The 19,655-nt window shown below is 39.8% G+C and overlaps 1 protein-coding gene across 8 annotated transcripts in view; it reads left to right on the forward strand.

The window, feature by feature from the left end:
• Positions 1-19,655, forward strand: part of ITGB6 (integrin subunit beta 6) — a 134,785-nt gene that overhangs the window by 101,632 nt on the left and 13,498 nt on the right. For all 8 annotated transcript variants that reach the window (XM_072811132.1, XM_072811133.1, XM_072811134.1 and 5 more), the window contains 5 exons: positions 8-425; positions 5,461-5,683; positions 8,119-8,216; positions 12,858-12,977; positions 18,570-18,736. In XM_072811132.1, the coding sequence (XP_072667233.1) occupies positions 8-425; positions 5,461-5,683; positions 8,119-8,216; positions 12,858-12,977; positions 18,570-18,736 (1,026 nt within the window). The remainder of the gene's footprint in view (positions 1-7; positions 426-5,460; positions 5,684-8,118; positions 8,217-12,857; positions 12,978-18,569; positions 18,737-19,655) is intronic.

Consider the following 19,655-nt stretch of genomic DNA (forward strand, 5'->3'; position numbering starts at 1 on the left):
TTTCCAGGCTTCATTTAACGTGACTGTGAGTATACCGAACTGTGAGAGAAGAAGCAGGCACATTATCATAAAGCCTGTGGGGCTGGGGGACGCCCTGGAAATACTTGTCAGTCCGGAATGCAACTGTGACTGTCAGAAAGAAGTGGAGGTGAACAGCTCCAAATGCCACAACGGGAACGGGTCCTTCCAGTGTGGGGTGTGTGCCTGCAACCCTGGCCACATGGGTCCTCGCTGCGAGTGTGGGGAGGACACGCTGAGTACAGATTCCTGCAAGGAGGCCCCTGATCACCCCTCGTGCAGTGGAAGAGGGGACTGCTACTGTGGCCAGTGTGTCTGCCACTTGTCTCCCTATGGAAACATTTATGGGCCTTACTGCCAGTGTGATGACTTCTCCTGCGTGAGGCACAAAGGGCTGCTCTGTGGAGGTAGGTGTTGTCTAAATCCACCTCATGCTGTGACTGGGCGGGTATCAAGAGGGGGCTTTGCATCCTTTGTGCCTTCCACAGTTGTCCGGGTAGAGTAGGTGCTTAATAAATAGTTGTTGATCAAGAGAGTGGCTTAATCTTTAGACCTAAGGTAACTGATCTCCTCTTGCATTTTCTCTCTTATGTTCTCTTGGGGTGAGATCTCTGCCAGTGCAACTTCTATCTCCATTGTTAGTTCCCTCAGAGTTCAGTAGGCAAAAAATGGAAATATCTTCTCTTTGGTTATTACCCAGACTCCAAAAAATTGCACATAATCTGAACTCCATTATCCTCCAGACCTTTCAGCATCAGGCTTCTGGGTGTCTTACCCAACTCTTAAATGCCTGTTCCTTTGGAAAAATGAAAAGCTGGGCTGCTTAAGGAGCATATTGCCAAGGACAAGGGACACAGAAATACGAAATGAACTTTCAGGGCCTTCCTTCATCCCACAAATATTTATTAAACACCTATTATGTGGCAGATACTAGATTAGACACCAGGTATAATAAAGATGAATAAGGACATATGAAGGCTATGGAAAAGGTAAGAATGAAGCATTGCTTGGAATTTTTTAAGATGGAGAAAATGTTTAGAAAGCAGAAAAATGTATGTTTTAAAATCCTTTGCAAAACAAAAAACAAAAAAATAAAAAAAAATCCTTTGCATATGGAGAATCACTGTAATTTAAGGATATATTGCATATAGTGTGACTACTATAGAATCATTTTGACATACATCCATATATTTAGGTATGATCTATCTGCAGAAGAATTGCAAATGCGTTCATGTTCTTTAAAATGATATAAGTTTGTGTTACAACTGGAATATTAACTAACCGCTGAGTTTAAGCTCCCAGTGTCTCCCTTTTTCTCAGTGTGTGACCAGACAGCTTTTCAAAACAGAAAGCCATTATCTTTAAAGAAAACTAAGAAAGTTATGTTTTCAAACCCCAGTGTCAGGAACATATAAAAGAGACTGATTTTCAGGAAAAAAGGCCTGAGAAGAGAAGCCTCAGAGAATTCCGAGCTCTTTGAAAGCCGTGTGAGGCCCTTGGAAGCACACCTCCATTTCATTTCTTTGCAGCAGCTCTTGCTACCAACAGGTGCCTCTGCCTTCTTTCTTCTCCCCACAGAGTGGAAAATTTAGGGTCTGTCCAGATGGAGACACGTTTCTCTCCCCCTTTCACTTGGAGGTCTATTTCCTTATTTAATGGGTGTGTTTCTAAACCCACATCAGTTCTCTTCTCTTGTAAGAGGTAGGCGGGACACAGCCTGAAGCCAGAGGCTGTCACCATGTCTAGAAAAGAATATGCTTGGCAGATCCCCAGATTGCACCTCTAATAGAAATGTTTTAGCAAAGTATGTGCTCAAAACATTTGAAATTACCTTTCAGAAAAATTCTACCTGTAATCTAACATACTATGATAGCGATCCTACCCTCACCGATATTTCACCCTTTAAATCTTAGATCAAAGAATTCTGGAGCAGTGTAAATTGCTGAACTGTGCTCAGCAGCACAGTTCTTCTGGTTTGTGGATGGTCTTTCGCTTTATTTGGTACCATGCACACAAATGGAAATGAACTCAAAAAGAGTCGACTTGATCTGTGCATTGTAGTTTGGAAGGTCTGACAATAGGGCCTCTCTTTGTATCAGATACAGTGATCCCTAGAGAGATTCTATTTAGGAAACACAGTTATTTCTTCAGTTGGACTCAGAAAACTTCACTAATGCCAACCTCCTTCATATTTGAGGGTACTTTACAATTCTCAATCATTACTGTTTCTCAAAAGCTATTTTGTTTGTAGCAACATCGCAAAGAATGTCACTGTGTTATTAGTTTCTTTCTCCTTGAAAGGGTATAAAGGGGAACCTGGGTGACTCCGTTAGTTCAACATCCGACTCTTGATCTCAGCACAGGTCTTGATCTCAGGGTCATGAGTTCATACCCCGAGTTGGGCTCCACACTGGGGGTAGAGCCTACTTAAAAAAAAAGTTTTAAAAGTATAACAAGTATTATTATTCAAATTTAACTAGAAGTATTATTATTCAAATTTATCTAAAAGTTCTGGAGTTCCCACTATGTGCCTGGCATCCTGCTTAGTGCAAGGATAAAAACTGTCCCTGGCCTTGTGAACAGACACTCTGTTGTTTGCAACAGAGGCTTCTACAGCTTCCCTTCTCATGCAGATCTCACTTATTTTACAACTAATTCGCTCTGCAATGTGCCACTTCTCTGAAGGGCTATTACCACAATGTTCTTTTTCATGTACCTTCTTTCATCCATCTGTAAGTACTCACAGATATAGGGCTCCATTGATTTATTCCCTTGCCCAAATTCCATTAGTCTTTTATATTTTGATTCTAAGAGACGGGAAACTAACAGGCAAATGACATTACAGAAAATACTTTCTGCCATTATACACTTATACTTATCAGTCAGTGGCATTCCAGAAAGATCTATCCCTTTGAAAAGAGCCTGACAATTTTTTTCTTGATCTTTGGTTATCATCTTGCTTCTACATGACGCCGTTGTGAAGGTTTTATTGTTGTTTTTGTGGTTGTGGTTTTATGAACAGGTACTTTATAATTGGTTACTTGTGAATATCAATTAGCGGTGATACGGTGGATGGTTCTGGAAAGCCCGCAGAAAGAAGGGTTGCTAAATTCTGACAGGAGCTCTTGAAAGAGTTTTCTAAATTTCTGCCAAGTAATTCTTGCATGCAGTGATACACTTGGGCATTCTCAAAGGAAATGCACATTTCACTTGACAATATTTATAAATCATATTAATTTTTCTGAATAAACTTCAATATAGAAGTCTATCCCTATCATGAGAATAAGTTTCCCTTTCTGCTGAGGAAGAAACAAAAGGCAATTGTATTTTAGAGGATAAGTTAGATGAGATATGTCTGCAGCAAGTTTCCAGGCGCTGCCTCCTTCAAGCTGCCTCTGCCCTAGGCTTCTGCAGCTTTGCTCTCCTACCTCTCAGTCTCCCTGGTAAGATTCTTTTTGCACATTTCTTTAAGAGTTATTTATTTGAGAGAGACAGAGAAAGAGAGAGAGCATGAGCAGGAGGAGAAGGAGAAGCAGACTGTCTGCTAAGTAGGGAGCCCGTTATGGGGCTCAATCCCAGGACCCTAGGATCATGACCTGAGCTGGAGGCAGATGCTTAGCCAACTGAGCCACCCAGGCCCCCTTCTCTGATCATATTTTAAGTGCTGATGCTCTTTGGAACTCTTCTCACTCTGCTTCCTCTACATGACTCGACCCACAACAGCTTGGCCTGCCATCTCTCTCTGATGGATCCAAACCTCAAACCTCACTGTCTCTCCTTCTGGACTATGTGTATATATATATATATATATATATATATATATATATATATATATATATCCGCCTACTAAGATGTCCCAGAGGCCCCTGAAAACTCAACAGAGCCAAAAATGAACTCGTTATCTCCCCCACCCAAAGCTGCTCTTCTTCATCTGCTTCAGAACAATCTATTCGTTCAACAATCAAGCCCTACTCTGTGCCAGGCTCTGGGGCTAAGTCAGTGAGCATGAGCTGAGAGCTTCCATCCCTGGTCAGTGACAAGCTGCACCGTCCACCGAGCAGCCCAGGCCCCCCCCCCCCCCCAGCAATCATATCCCTCCCTGAATATTCATCCCCCTTTCCTCTCCTTCCCACTGGCCGCTGTTCAGGACCTCAGATCTCCTTGCCTCGTTTGCTACAGCAACCTCCTAACCAGTTCTCCTGTCTCTAGTTTGACCTTCTCTACCGATGCCAGGATATTTCTAGACACGTATCTATTTGTTCAAGTCTCTACTTAAAATTCCATAACTTTCAGGATAACGGTTCTTTCTTTAGCCCATAACGCTTTTCATGATGTGATTTCTGACTTTCTGTTGACCTTTCCAACCCCGCCCTCGCCATCCTGCGCTCCTGCCACAGCTCATCTGCACCTTTGGCTCTGTCTATATGAAACTACTGTGGGTGTTAAGGAGGTTACACGATCACGCACTTCTGTCATTTACCTATGCTTCTCTTCTTGGCTTAAAATGCATGTAGCCCTCTTGTGCCTTCTCTCTGTATTGTCCAAATTCAGCTCAAGCTTCATCTCCTCTGGAAACATCCCCAAATCTCTGGTCTAATTTAGAAACTCTCCCTCTGTGTGCATAACACTTATCACATTGTGGTGTATTTATTACTGGCAGTGTTTATTTGCTTGTCTCCTACTCTAGACTATAAGCTCAATGACCTTATTTAAATTTGTATCTTCATGCCTACTGCAATCCTCGGCACATGATATATGCTCAATTAAAGTTTCTTAAATAAATGAATTTGTTGAGCACTCACTATATGCCTGTAGGACATCTAATTGGTGAATGCAAAGCTAGAAGATTTACACATTATCTCATCCGACCACAGCGACTGTAAGATTTTATTCCCTCTATTTGATAGATGAGGCTTTTATGATCACTCAGCTTGAATGATGTAGAGGTGGGGCATTACCCAGGTCTGCGTTGCATCTCTATCTTATGACACCTTAATTAAAAGCAAAAAAAATTGCGAAAACAATTTAAATACACACACATACACAGAATCACACACACACACACACACACACACACAAGTTGCTATTATAGGCTTCTGGATTATGTCATTTCATCTGGCTATGAGCTGTCTCTGATATAACACCAGGTAATCAGATTGGTCTTCAGTTAAGAGACCAGATCAAAAAGAGAGAGAGAGAGAGACCAGATCAATAAATATGCACACTTAGCAAAGTTTTTCCATAAAATATATCTACACTCACCGCTCCTCCTCACACGTTCACTTTTTTTCCTCATTTTTCTTCTTCAGTCTTTCTGATGGTATTTAAAAGCAAAGAGAAAAGCAGCCCCCCGCTTGCATCTGAAGTGGCTGCGGCCCTAAGCATCAGGGGCCTAAGCATCATACATTCATTCATACATTCATTTATCTGTTTGTTTTACAGATAACGGCGTGTGTGACTGCGGGGAATGCTTGTGCAGGCCCGGCTGGGCGGGCGAGTACTGCAACTGCACCACCAGCACCGACTCCTGCGGCTCGGAGGACGGGGTGCTCTGCAGCGGGCGAGGGGACTGCGTCTGTGGCAAGTGTGTTTGCACGAACCCCGGAGCCTCCGGCCCGACCTGTGAACGTTGTCCTACCTGTGGCGATCCCTGTAACTCTAAACGGTAATGTCACAACTTCCCTGGGGCGCAGCGGCGCTTATCACTTTAGGTGGGTTTGTTCTCTGAGCATCCCCCCATATACACAAACCCACCTGTGAACGTCAGCAGTGTCTCACTTGCCTCTTTGTCCTGATTATCCCGGACCACAATGTCACATTTCTGCTGGAGACAAGCCTGGGGAAGCTGAGCTGAGGTCCCACACTGATAACATCGGATGGCCTTTCACTTACAATAGCAGCCGCACATAAGGAATGCCCTGGAGGTAGACTGATGACACCCACATTTGGTGCCTTTTCAGGGGAAACAGATGAGCTTCTTTCTTATTTAGAAGTTTATAGCCTGACCTTGCTGATTCACTCCTATCTATAGCCTCACGGAGGCAAAAAGGCAGAAAGGAGATCTTGACTTTCCATTTCTTCCCACTTCTTTACCACTCATGCTCTTTGGCACCTCTCTTTGGTTGTCATTTTACACAGCTATTGTGTGTTGTGTTTTCTTTTATACCATATGAACAATAACAGCAACAAAACTTTCCTTTGTTTTCCAGTAAAAAACTATTTCTTTGGCTGGTAGCTAACTTCTTCATGGAAGTGGGGGCAACGTTTCTAGGTCAAATGAAGCAAGTCTCCAAATGAACTGTGTTATGACATTGCAGTATATCAAGTATTATGGGGCAAGCATGCTCAAGCAGTTTGTAGTTTCATTGACTCTATACCCAACATGGTGACATTTGCATTTCCTGTGTAAACAAAGTAAAAAAATCAATATTCACCCAGTGGTTCCTCACCTTTCAGGGGTCAAAACTTTTCTGTCACTGGGCCTGGACATATAGCAAGAGAAGTGTGGGGACACGGTTAGACCTATTTGAACGGAATTAAATGTAAAATGTCCTGTCAGGATGTTTCTTCCATTATTTATCTATTTAATCTTCTCGTAAATTTGATGGAATTTAAATCTGGTTTATAAAATATGAAGTTAACAACCAAGGTAGTTTGAATTTGAGGAATCGGTTCATCTCCTTGGTGTTTATGTTAGCTCTGAGATGAGTCCATTCTTCCATTTATTCATTCATACATTCATTTATCAAATAGGTGTTAAGTACGTACCGTTCACTAGAAATCATGGTAGGCCAAGGGCATATAGTGATGACCAAAACAGTTACAGTTCTTGCCATCACAGGTGCTAAGAATCTAGTGGGAAAGACAGACATCATTTAAAGTAATTATAATGGTATCTGAGCTGACAGTTACAGAAAAAGATCCAGAGGGTGCTGTGGAATTATATGGCAGGGCTACCACACTAGCATGGGCAGACATCAGTGAGATGCACAAAGAGGTAGAGGTTTTGAGGGTTTCCACAGTGTCCAGCAGCCCCCCTGCAAAGCCACTCTAAGTAAATATATAACCTAGATAAATGCAATATACTTGCAATGCGAAGGCAATTTCCAGACAAGATTTCTATCCCCACTCCCACATAGATTACTCCTCCTCAGCCCTTTCCACAAAGGAATGCAGAGACTTTCTCTGCAATCGCAAGAGAATTAACCCGTAAGGGTTAGGGAAGGCTTGCCTAGGGCAGTGCAGTTTTGGCTGAGACTGGGGGAGGCCTGCGGCCCAAGTGTGGAAAGAAAATTTCCAGAACTTTAAAGAGTATACATTTGTGTGGCCTGGGGAAGAGAGAGGCAGGATGATGTGTAAGAAAACTTTAGCTGTTCTGGGTTACTCCAAACAGAATCTGATTGTAAAGTGATTTTTCAGCACAAGATTAATTTAGGGTCTGAGTTTTACTTTGCTGTATAGACATCATTAGAGAAGCTAATTCCAGGGCTATGTTCTTAGAAATACACTTTTCTGTAAGTAGTGATTGTTTATTAAAAAGCCTGCATTAATCAGGATCCAAGCTGTAACCTCAGCTTTTGAAGATACCCCTAGAAGGCTTAGATTCATTCAAAATAATCACAGACTAGTGAATCTTGAATAGTCATTCATGACATATATGAAGTCTTGGAATTCTTGTTAAAAACAGACCATTTCTGTTAAGAAATTCAAACTTTGTTTAGTCACTAATCATATTTTAGAACATAAACCTTTCTTATGAAAATGTAAAAACCAAAAACCTAAATCAAATACCAAAATAGGTGTGTCTTGATGTTGGGATTTTTTTGTCAGTTAACCAACCAGAAGCAATCATTATAAATAAATGAGGGTAGTAGCTATTATCAAGACAGGCTCACAAAACACTGATTACTAAATGGAATCAGAATAAAGCAATTTCCTCTTGAACATCACCCAAATATCTTCCTGAAAGCAACAAAAGGCAATGTCCTCTATGAGACACTCCTAATGCATGAATCACAGTAAGCATTAGAGCAATATCCCAGCTGCGTATCTGTTTTCCACCAACACGAACTGATAAACTCTACTGAATAATGTTTACAGGAGCTGCATTGAATGCCACCTGTCTGCAGATGGCCAGGCCCGAGAAGAATGTGTTGACAAATGCAAACTAGCTGGTGCAACCATCAGTGAAGCAGAAGGTTATACTTTGTCTTATTAAGCTTTCTTTTCCTTTACATTGTTCCTGAGAGGCAGAAACGCTGCGAAGGGTTTTTCAGTAGCTCGACCTCATTTGAACCAGGGCATTAGTTCAACGTTAGTTTTTATGAAGGGATGTAAGACTAAAAACATGATGATTTGGGATACAAGCAATTTAAAGTCATAGCTATTCTATTTGACTTCAGCTCTGTTGGCAAGTTCACCTTTGCTTAAAAGTACAATTACAGAGAACTCCAGAATGATATTTTTTAAAATTAGAAAAGAAGAAAAATTTTAAGATAGCTAAATGTTAACCCCTAAACCTAAAATCATCCTCTATTATCTGGTTGGCTTATTTCAAGATAGGACAAGGTGAAGTGTAATATGGGTTTCCCGAGAGGAGCCCTCCCTCCACTCCTCTTCATATGCTTTTACTCCCAACTTTTCAAACACGGGTGTTACACGACCCCCTTAATTCCCTGTTGCTCACTCCCCAAATACAAGAAGGACCTGTTACCTTTAACTGCTAAGCAAATTCTGCTCTTGTTTTCTTTCACCTGTCATTTTAAAATTTAATTACTTAAAATCAGATTCTTTTTAATGGCAAATGTCATCTCAAATATTTAAATAGGTTGTATTTTAGCTGGGAAGACCACTTAAAAAGTACTTTGTGAAGAAGATGACTAGCTCCTCCTAAAGGGATGATCTAGGGGGATTTGTCTTTCCATCATCCTAAATTCTGCATTCTCATGCTGCTTAGGTGCAATTGCTGCTCCACATGCATTAGAGACGTGACCAAGATGTATCTCAGGCAAAGCGCAATAACTAAGACAATTTATGACACTCTAGGATATGTATCTTGAAGAAACAAATAGAATAGAGAAATTAATCCATTTCTGAAGTGGAATAAGTTAGTGGCATTTATATTGTTTTGAAAATTACCTACATTGTTTCAAAATTGATATTTCTGACTGTGCACAGTTGAATGACCCCGTATGGAGGAGCATGATTAGTGCTCGTAAAACCCCTTGTCTGTACTTTTCTGGTGACTAAAGATAAATATGCCAAATAACATAAATTGGACAAAATGGTGTGTACCTTACACTAATACTGAAAGTAGGATGCGGTAAAAGCACTAAGGAAAGTAGCATCTGTGGACTATTCCACATTAGTAACTAGTTCAAAGTCAAGGCATATCCTCAAGCTTCATTTCACGGCAAACAGTTGAGATATTTACCAAGCGTTTCTAAGAAATGGCTAAAAATTGCAGAAAATGCCCTGCAAATTACTAGAACTCCATTCAGAGGCAGCATAGGAAATCTAATGTGCTGTGGGGAAAAGGAGTAAACCTTGGAAACGTGTCAGTCATGAACAGAGAGTTACTATATTTAAATACACAGTTTTCTAAGTAGATTATCATAAATGCTTGGATCTGAGAGCAATATTTTTTAAACATTTGCATTTTTCTTTTTGTGTAATTGGGTAAATTATCTTCAAAATAGGGGAATACAACCATTTCTAACTCAGAAACACAATAATAACTGGATTTCTAATACCATTTAAAGGACTAACCTTTGTTGAATTTGAGAGAAAAAATATATTTGTCAGCCTAGGAATTAAAAAGTCACTTTTCTAATGACACTTTCTATAAGTTCTATTTCAAGTTACTCACCCACTTAGTTATGTCATTGATCACATCACCTTGAAATTGTCACCACATATTTGCTCTTGAATCGGGTCTTTTATCAGCTCATCTCTCCCCCAACAAGGACATGGAGAGTAAAGGAAAATAGCATAACTATCACCCAAAGACAATGTTCCTCAGATGTGCGGTGGGGACTTGTGTGGGCATTTCTAAAGACATGTGGTCAAACTTTACTCATCCTGAAGGTCATTTTTTTATTTACCCCAACATTCATGTACTCAGAGCATCATTACTCAAAGTGTGTTCTCTGGGACACTAGTTCTGAAAGTGTTAAATGGAAAATAGCACCCATGGTCATATAAATTTTGAACATGGGAAGCTACGCTTTTTGTTTATTTCACCGGATTCTTGGAAAATGCCCATTACATTAAGTGTGCATTGTGAATTTTCAGAAGCAAAAGGAGGAATTAGAATGAGGAAGGATTCCCAAACTTACTTGACCACAGAGCCCGTTTCTTTTCCTTGGGAAAGCCTGAGAATTCCTGACTCATCCCCAGAGCACAGGTCTTAAACACATAGTTGTCATAATTCAGTGGGGCGCGTGGTTTATATTTCTGTATCCTTCCTGGACCTTCCCAGATACCCGCCTCCCAACCTCCATTCTCACATTTCTCCCTTTTTGAAGTATTATTTCATGGAATGCCTGAGATCTTATTCTCACTCTATTATTCTAGGGCAGCACTGCTGGCACTCATAAAGAGGGGAAAAAAGAAAGGTCCATTTCTTAATGAACAACAAAAGAAAACCTTAGCAGCTAATTATGCAAATCTCCAGCCCAAGCTGGACCCTTTCATTGCACATTCAATAATGCCATTTTAATACCCAAACACTACAAAACTGGCTAAATCTAGAGTCATAACCATCATGGAAAGGAGTGGTGAAGTAATTAAAGCAAGAAGGAAGTCATGACTCAAAGGTCATATTAACAGTTCCATTAAAATTTAAATAATCCCAGTGAAGTAAATTAAGCCTCTCTGTACTTCAGTGTAGCTATTTAAAAGAAAATAAAAAAGCAGGATTAGTATTACTGGAAGGAGTATTATAAGCTATCTACATATTTTCTACCTGAGAATAAAATGTTCCAGTAAGTTACTTAAGGGGAACAGGGTGGGTGTGCACTGTCATGGCAGAGAGGACGAAGGAGGGAAAAAAACTCTAACAAGAAAAAGCATATTCTCCAAGACTTCATGAATCCTAGTCCACTGGAGTGGTAGGAGGACATGTGGTAAAGGCCATCTAAAAATACCAAAGTGTGAGTTATATATGTAATGTTATTGCAGGACATAACACACGAAATAACACGAATATCACCAATCAACTATTGCCCAGAGGTCCCAAATGTCATAATCAGGACACCTTATTAAAAGTACTGTTAAACAGCTCACTAAAATACAAGCTCCTGTGCATACCACTGCCCTCTCAAATGAGATACCCAGGATGGCCCCCGGAATCCTTATTTGAAAAAAATCCCAGATGGTTTAGATGTTCATAAATATTTGGGAATGACCAGGTAAGAATGATTTAGAATTAGATTTCCTAATATTCCTATGTAAATAGAAGCCTCTAATGGATTCCAAAGCAATTTCTTCACTTAAGTCTATCATCTGAAATCCTATCCATAATGCTAAATGTTTTACAAGTCCCTTTTTTCATAGATAATACAGACATTCTTCTCGCAGACACTGACATGAGGTTTTTATCTTATAAATTAAATGCAAAAACAACTTAATGCTTTTCTTTCTGTGGCTATGGCATTGTTGAACAAAAAATAGCATATTATTTACTTTTTCTTTGTTAGACTCAAAGGAATACATATAGATTCTGTTTTATTAAAACTGTTTTATTTTTAAGCTCATGAGGAAAGGTATAGGTCTAGCAAGAGTATGTCCAAGATTATCTGGGACAGTCCCAGTTTCAATATTCTGACCCACTGTGTTGTAATACAGTAATATTCGATCATATGTCAAAATTTTAGGTTAAAAGCAAATAGTTGTTCTATTTACAGGTTTCTGAAAAAAAAAATGGTTTCCAAAAAAAGCGTTTGTAACAGTATCATTACAAAGTCTCCAATTTAGAAGATAGGAGAATTTTAAGCAAGTTTGCTTCTTTTTAATTGGAAAAAGGCTAGATAATTTTGGCAGAGGTACCAGACCACTAAAAATTCTGATAAATAGTATTAATGTCTTGGATTGACTATTTTACTATATTTTCAGTTTCTTTGGTGGCATTCATTTTCTGCCTCTTGAATGAGCTCAATAAGAAAACATTTCTATTTGAAAAAGATTTGAGGAAAACTGGATTATGTTGTTTTGTTTTGTTTTGTTTATTAACAAAGAGTCTATACTGAATGGGAGGCAAACTGTCAAATGAGTTCCTTTTAATCTGGGGTTTACTTTCATCCTATTAGTCCCCGAGTGCATAACACTTCAATGTCCATTTCCTGATATTAATTGATATTTACTTTTGTGACAATACATGGCCAACAATCTTGACTGTGGGAAAGGCCCCCTTAGAAGTATCAGTATCATTTTGGGCTGTGTAGTCTTTTTCTGAAATGTAATCTAGGCTTTCTCCCAGATGCTCTCAGCCAAGAGGAACATACAGCCCCCTCATTACCACAATCAGAGCCATTCTACTCCCAAAACAACAAGGTATACCTGCCTTCAAGTACTTTCACTATTGAAATCCTGCCCCCATCAGTTTGATAAGTGCATTAGATGGTCAGTCCTGATTGACCACACCTGGAACTGTTCTTCTGGAACCTGAATAGAAACTAAAACTTCAGGTGGTGGGAAAAAATCCTATGTCTTTTCTATTTCTATTCTGCAGTGTTGAAGTTCCTATTTGCATATTAAAACTTAATACCACTTTGCTTTAAAAATAAACTAATCTCTTTTGGAATCTCATTTAATCTAATGAATGACTCCTTTATCTGCAGATTTTTCAAAGGATAGTTCTGTTCCCTGTTCTCTGCAAGGAGAAAATGAATGTCTTATTACATTCCTAATATCTACAGATAATGAAGGGAAAACCATCATTCACAGCATCAATGAGAAAGGTGGGTGGTATGCCTTCCATTGTCAACGGTAAGTGGTACTACTGCATAGGAGAGGAGGAAAGAACCAGAAAGAGGTTTTGGGTAGGTTTCCAGGAAAGACTTTTCCAGAATTTTGATAGAGGGCTTCTACTTTCCCAACGATTGAAACATACCTGTTGAAAGGTTTGATGTGTTTCAATGTCTCTTCCTTAGCCCACATAACAAGATGAGTATATTTGTACCAAAAGCTGGTGGATGTTTTGTAGAAAGGTGGACTGATTAAATCTAATATAAGCAGAAGGTATATCCATAGGAAAGGCTATTCTACTACTTAATAGCTGCTTGACATTCTGTAAGATACTTGCCTCTGAGTCTATTTCCTCCTCTGTAAAATGGAAAAAAATAATACTACCTTCTTCTAAGGGTTCACTCAAGGATTAAATAGAATAATGTATATAAAACATGTGCCAGTTCATAACCTACAGTAATGGACCATTGAGTCAGAAAAGACATGAAGCAGCAGGTGAAGAAGGAAGTAATCCATACAGGAAGTCAAAGAGTCCATTGCTTTGGTGGGTTTTCATCCATACCAACTCATGGAGTTTGCTTGGCACTTGGGAAGCTCTCAAATAAAAATCTCATCTTCAGTAAAGGGGAGAGAGAAGTTTATAGTAGGTAGAAAAGAGAATAGTGGAAAAGGTACTGCTGTTGAGAGGTTTTAAATTTTAGTGAGTATCGGACTCACCTGGGGAGCTTGTTAAAATGCCTGCATCCTGAGTCAGCAGGTGCGAAGTGTGGCCCAAGACTCTGCATTTTAATACTACTCTGCTACAGATGGCTCAAGACCTCCCTGGCTGCAGTCTTAGCTATTCACAGGTGCCTCACCTTTTCTGTCTTCAATTAATGATATGTTCCTAAATCTTTCTGGCAGAAATGACAGCTGCATTAAATCAGATCTCTCCAGACCCTGCCTGCAACCTCCGCCTCCTCCCCCCAAAACCTTGAGGCCTAAGTTCTGTCCCAGACAACAGCAGCAAGGGCAGGCTAACAGACAGATGTGTTTTTTGTGTGTGCTTGCTTATCAATGTGCCAACAAAATATTAAATCCTGAATCTGAAGCCAAGAGTATCAAAGTGCCATCACTAAAGAGTGTAAAAACCAAAGAAACCAAAAATGTAAGTTCAAGACATTATAAACCAACCAAGAAAACATGATTAGAAAACTACCACATTGCAGAATGGGGGGTCGAGGAGAGGTAGAAGTCAGCACAATACAGGTTACCAGGGTATGATTGCGACCTTGGTCTTGAAGCTCAGGTTGCCAGAATGTACCTGGGACTTGCTCTTGAAAATCTCATATAAATCGACTTCTTTGAAATGCAAAAATGGTTTATAGAGGCCATTAGTTAAGGGAACTTAAAGCAAATCTTGCTGTGCAAGGAAGAAATACCTAGTACAGAAAAACCTGCCTCTTCATTATGCGTTTTATAAAGTCAGAATCTTGGCACTATACCCCGCAACCCTCTGTTTTTGTGACTGTGGTGGTAGCTTTAGCGAGTTCTCTCTTTTTTTTTTTTTTTTAAGATTTTATTTACTTTTCCATGAGAGACAGAGAGAGAGAGAGAGAGAGGCAGAGACAGGCAGAGGGAGAAGCAGGCTCTATGCAGGGAGCCTGACGTGGGTCTTGATCCGGGGTCTCCAGGATCACGCCCGGGCCGAAGGTGGCACTAAATCGCTGAGTCCCCAGGGCTGCCGTAGGGAGTTCTGAAATCAAAGCCAGTCCTTTTAATATTGATTCCATTGGAAAAATGAGTTCCACACAACAAAAATGAACTTCCAAAATTGTTTTTAATTCAGGGGCTTTGGGATCTGGTTATTTTTATTTTCATTTTTATTTTGTATGTGTATGTATGAGAGAGAAACATGCCTTTGCTTCATAAGAGCCTCCTTGTTACTGAACTATTGGTTGTTTTTTGTTCATTTGCTTGCTTGCTTGTTTTGGTGCTTCCACACAATCTAAGTGGCACATAAACATGCCATCCTTCTGAAAGTACTCAGACTCCCTGATGACTTTTTATTAGGGCTTTTTATTCTCCTTGTGCTTTTGTAGTAGGGAAAAGTCAGGGGGAAATGACCTTCCTGAGACTAAACAGGAGTCACATGACAGCTCCAAGGATGCTTCTCCCTGGCAAATATTCATGTTCCTAGGTAGGCCCCAAGCTTTTGAGGGGCCCCGAGGACAGAGCCTGTCCTAGAATCAGTAGACCCTCTCACAGCACTAAGATCAGAGGATTGCAGGACAGCATGTCAGAGGCAAGGGTAGAAAGGAGAAGGTGAAGGCTAAGGAGACCCACAGTCCTACAAACAAATTTAAAAAGAAACCAAGTGAACAGTCACCATCAGGGTATGTGTGGATGTAGGGAGAGCTTTGCTCATCTTTTTTTCTTAAATCTGGAAGAATTTTCAGAGATAAGAGCCACATTCATAAGAGCCACAGTCAAGGAATGATAGTTAGGAGCCTTCCTAACAGAGATGTGGATGTTGATATTACACCCACAGGCCCCAACATAGAGGTTCCAGCCCTTGAAGTCTTGAGGATAGAAAAGGAGGAAGAGTATATTTGTTGTAATTTGTGATAATAATGGCAGCTCACATTTATTGAGCCTTTACTAATGCCATATGCCAGGTATCATTCTATATGTTTTACACGCATTAATTCTTTTAGCCTCCTCCATATAACAACCGTGTAAAGCAAGTATTGCTATTCTTTCCATTTTACAGATAAGGAAATTGAGATAAAAAGGAAGTTAAAAAAATTAGTTAGGTCTTGCAGTAATTAAATACCAGTGCTGGTTGGGGAATTCAGGAGGTCTGGCTTAGAGCTCAAGCTCTTAATTACTGTGCTATACTGCCTCCCACTGGCTGCAGGATCATAATAAATACCGGGCTCCCAAAAATATGTTAGATCAGCACCAATAGAAATGTTATGCAAACCACATATGTAACTTTACATTTTCAAGTAGCTGCACTAAAAAGTAGAAATCTGGTGAAATGGATTTTAGTTATGTTTTCTTCAATCCATTCTATCCAAAATATTCTCATTTAGCATGTAATCAATACACAAACCATTGAGATGCTTTTCTATACTAAGTCTTCACAATCAATAAGTATTTTACACATACACACGACCTAATTCAGGAAAGTCACATTTCTGTGCTCAAGAGCTGCGTGTGACAGAGCTAGCAGGTTGGCAGCCCTGGGGACCCAGGACCTTAGAACTAGCTGGCACTAGGGATCCCTGGGTGGCTCAGCAGTTTAGCGCCACCTTCAGCTCAGGGCCTGATCCTGGAGACCTGGGATCGAGTCCTACGTTGGGCTCCCTGTGTGGAGCCTGCTTCTCCCTCTGCCTGTGTCTCTGCCTCTCTCTCTCTCTCTCTCTCTCTCTCTCTGTCTCTCCCCCTCATTAATAAATAAATACAATCTTAAAAAAAAAAAAAAGAACTAGCTGGCACTGGCCAGGACTCCACAGGCAACGCTGCACACAGTGATGACGATGGCCCTCTTGTCCCACCTTCTCTCCACTGCCATCAGTCTGAGCATCTCAGGAAATACCAAAGAGAGTATAAACAGTGGACATTTCTATTGTATAATAACCTGCTCTGGTACTTGGGCCAAAATCTTTTCTTGAGAAACACATAATTTCTCACGTAATACGTATTCCCAACGTATAATACTCTAAGTTCTTAAAAAATGATCTCTGCTGGGCCATGCCTGTTCCTTCTTTATTTATTCTCTACTGGAGCGTCCTCCTAATTCACAGTCTGGCTGCAGGGTCTTAGCAAGCTTCATCTTGCTTCCTGCAAGAACATGCTACGCCCCACCCCAGACATTTTGTAGTCAAAGATGTAGCCAGCACATATTCTCCCTGACACAGAGCTGCCACTTTCTTTGCAGGACTGTTGCTACCACCTTAGAAGAAACCATGGTTCATTTGCTATGCTGGAAACAGTCTTTAGATCTTCATACTATAGTAACTATTTCATTAGCTCCTTTTACTTATTTCTGCATAATCTCCTTACATGGTTTTTTTTTTTTATCCAAAGAACAAAAGTGTGTGAGGCCAGGCATCATGCTGTTGTGCGGTCATTAGTCCTGCTCAAATTCAGATCACTTACAGATTCTTACCTTGAAAGCAGCATGACTAGACCTGTGTGTATAACTCTCCTTATTAAATATCTAAAAGCAATAAGAGTTAGGATAAACTAAGCATGATTCATTTCCTCCCCAGATACCACAGATTTGCCTCACTTCTTGCAGAGGGAGGCAGATATTTAATGATAATTTTTATGTGGGATTTTTTTTTTCTCATGAAAGCAAGGGGAGAGCTTAATTATAATGTTTCATTAAGAAATGTATCGTCTCCCAGGCATATTGCAAGAATTATTAGTCATTCTGCTGTCAGTGAAGGAAAGCACTGTATAATTGTGAAATTATATTAATATCATCAATAGAGTCAAAATAATAGAATGTTCAAGTTGAAGGGACGATACATCTAGTTCCCCAAACTTCCCTGAAGATAAGCATCACTTGGTATATTTTTAATAATAAAAAAAATCCGTGGCTCCATCTAAGACCCACTGAATCAGAATCTCTGGGGAGGGATCTAGGAAGCTGGGAGTTTAATAAGCATGAGCACCTGAGCTCAATCTTATCCTCAGGGAAGTTAAGGGAATGCTGGAGTGCCACACCTTTGTCTGATGGATAAGGATCCTGGGGCTCAGAGAAATCATGGGACTTGATGTATATCAGACAGCTACTGTGCATCGGATGGGAATTGAACCCACCTCTCCTGACCCCAGTCCAGGAACTATCCAGGACACCAGAGCACTGCATTCATGTTAAATAAAACTAAAAGCCATCATTGTCCTCCATCTGCTTAAAACAAAACAAAACAAAACAAAAAACAAAGCACGTAGTAAACTTCTCAAGGGGTGGGTTTCATAGCAGTTTGAATATAATCTCCCGGGCAGTTCATGTTTCAAGGAAATCCATGAAAAACTAATATTGTGTGTGTGTGTGTAAATGAGCATATTCACAAATTTCATTTCTATTCTATCATGTACCCAAAAGAGATCGTTTTTAGTAATTAAACTAGTCTTTTTTCATGATCCTATATATATATTCTGTGTGTATTAATTTTCATTCTTGGGATTGCAACTCTTTTTGAGTCAGCCATTCAAGTATATATCCATTTGCTTTAAATAACCAAACTCCAACTTTTGTTCTACTATACAGGACTATCTCCTTCAACAAGGAACTCATTTTTCTTTTAATTCAGCAAAATAAAACGTGTTACTATTTTCCTTCTACTGGAAAAACTATGGTTGAAAAATTTAATGAGAACTGTTTTCTCTACATCACAATATTTATTACACCATCCTTTTCTTTTTCTTAAGTTGGCTCCATGCCCAGCTTGAAGCCCAACACAGGGCTTGAACTCATGACCCTGAGATTGAGACCTGAGCTAAGACCAAGAGCCAGATACTCAACTGTTTGAGCTGCCCAGATACCCCAATTATACCTCTTCCTAATGTAATTTTCTTTTTTTCCACAGACTGTCCAAAGCCCCCAAACATTCCCATGATTATGTTGGGGGTTTCACTGGCCATTCTTCTCATTGGGGTTGTCCTGCTGTGCATTTGGAAGCTGTTGGTGTCATTTCATGATCGTAAAGAAGTTGCCAAATTTGAAGCAGAACGGTCAAAGGCCAAGTGGCAAACGGTATGTAAACACAAGGGCTGTTCCTTGTCCAGGGGAGAAAGTGACTTGTGGAAGCGACGGATGTCTTCTTCTGCTCTAAAAGAGAGTGAGAATGTCATGTTCTTTCCCTACTCCTCTCACTGTGTCCCTAACAGCTTTGATTTATTATCTGCTTTGGGGACAAAGGAACCTCTGTCCATTTTCTGGGGCCTAGACAGTGCTCATCGCATATACAGTGTCTCTCAGTGCAGTAGGAATTTCCTCTACTCTGAAGTGTAGCTGTATAGGGACATCAAGGAAATACATTTAATCTTCATCATCAGGAGGATCATTCAGACCCCATTTGATAAAGCATAGGTGTTATATCTAAACACTTCCATAAGCTGGTTGTGTTATAGGCAACGGAATAACGTTCATGACTAATATGACAGTTCATGCCAATTTCCATAGAACTACTCATTACTTATAATAGGTTACAGTGCCAAATTGAGACTTTTTAAATACCATCCAGTTTGTTCTTCTGAATAACAAATTTTAAACACATACCTGAAAAATACCAAAAAAGTGTCAACTTTCAAATATGCGTACTCGATAGATATAATTTATGTGTCTCCTCCTCACAGTAGACAAACACAGGACTCCAATTTTCTGTGTTTCTTTTCTACAGGGCAGATAATTACATTTCTAGAGGGCCATAGAAACAATTTCATGGTTTTAATTTCATCTTTCTATCCCTAATGGTGTGCCCAGCTATCTAATAGCAATTATCTTACATTGCTGATTCTAAAAACAGTGATTTCACTGGAGAATATACAGACAAACACAATGCTCCTTTGGGTTCATCTGCCCAAATAAATTGATGTTAACACTTTTTTCTCTAAGTATATAGTAAAATATTCATTTCTTAAAGCAAATGGAATTTATGTTTTGGATAAATTTA

The sequence above is a fragment of the Canis lupus genome, chromosome 34 (genome assembly GCF_048164855.1).
Source record: "Canis lupus baileyi chromosome 34, mCanLup2.hap1, whole genome shotgun sequence".
In the NCBI taxonomy this organism is placed as follows: domain Eukaryota; kingdom Metazoa; phylum Chordata; class Mammalia; order Carnivora; family Canidae; genus Canis; species Canis lupus.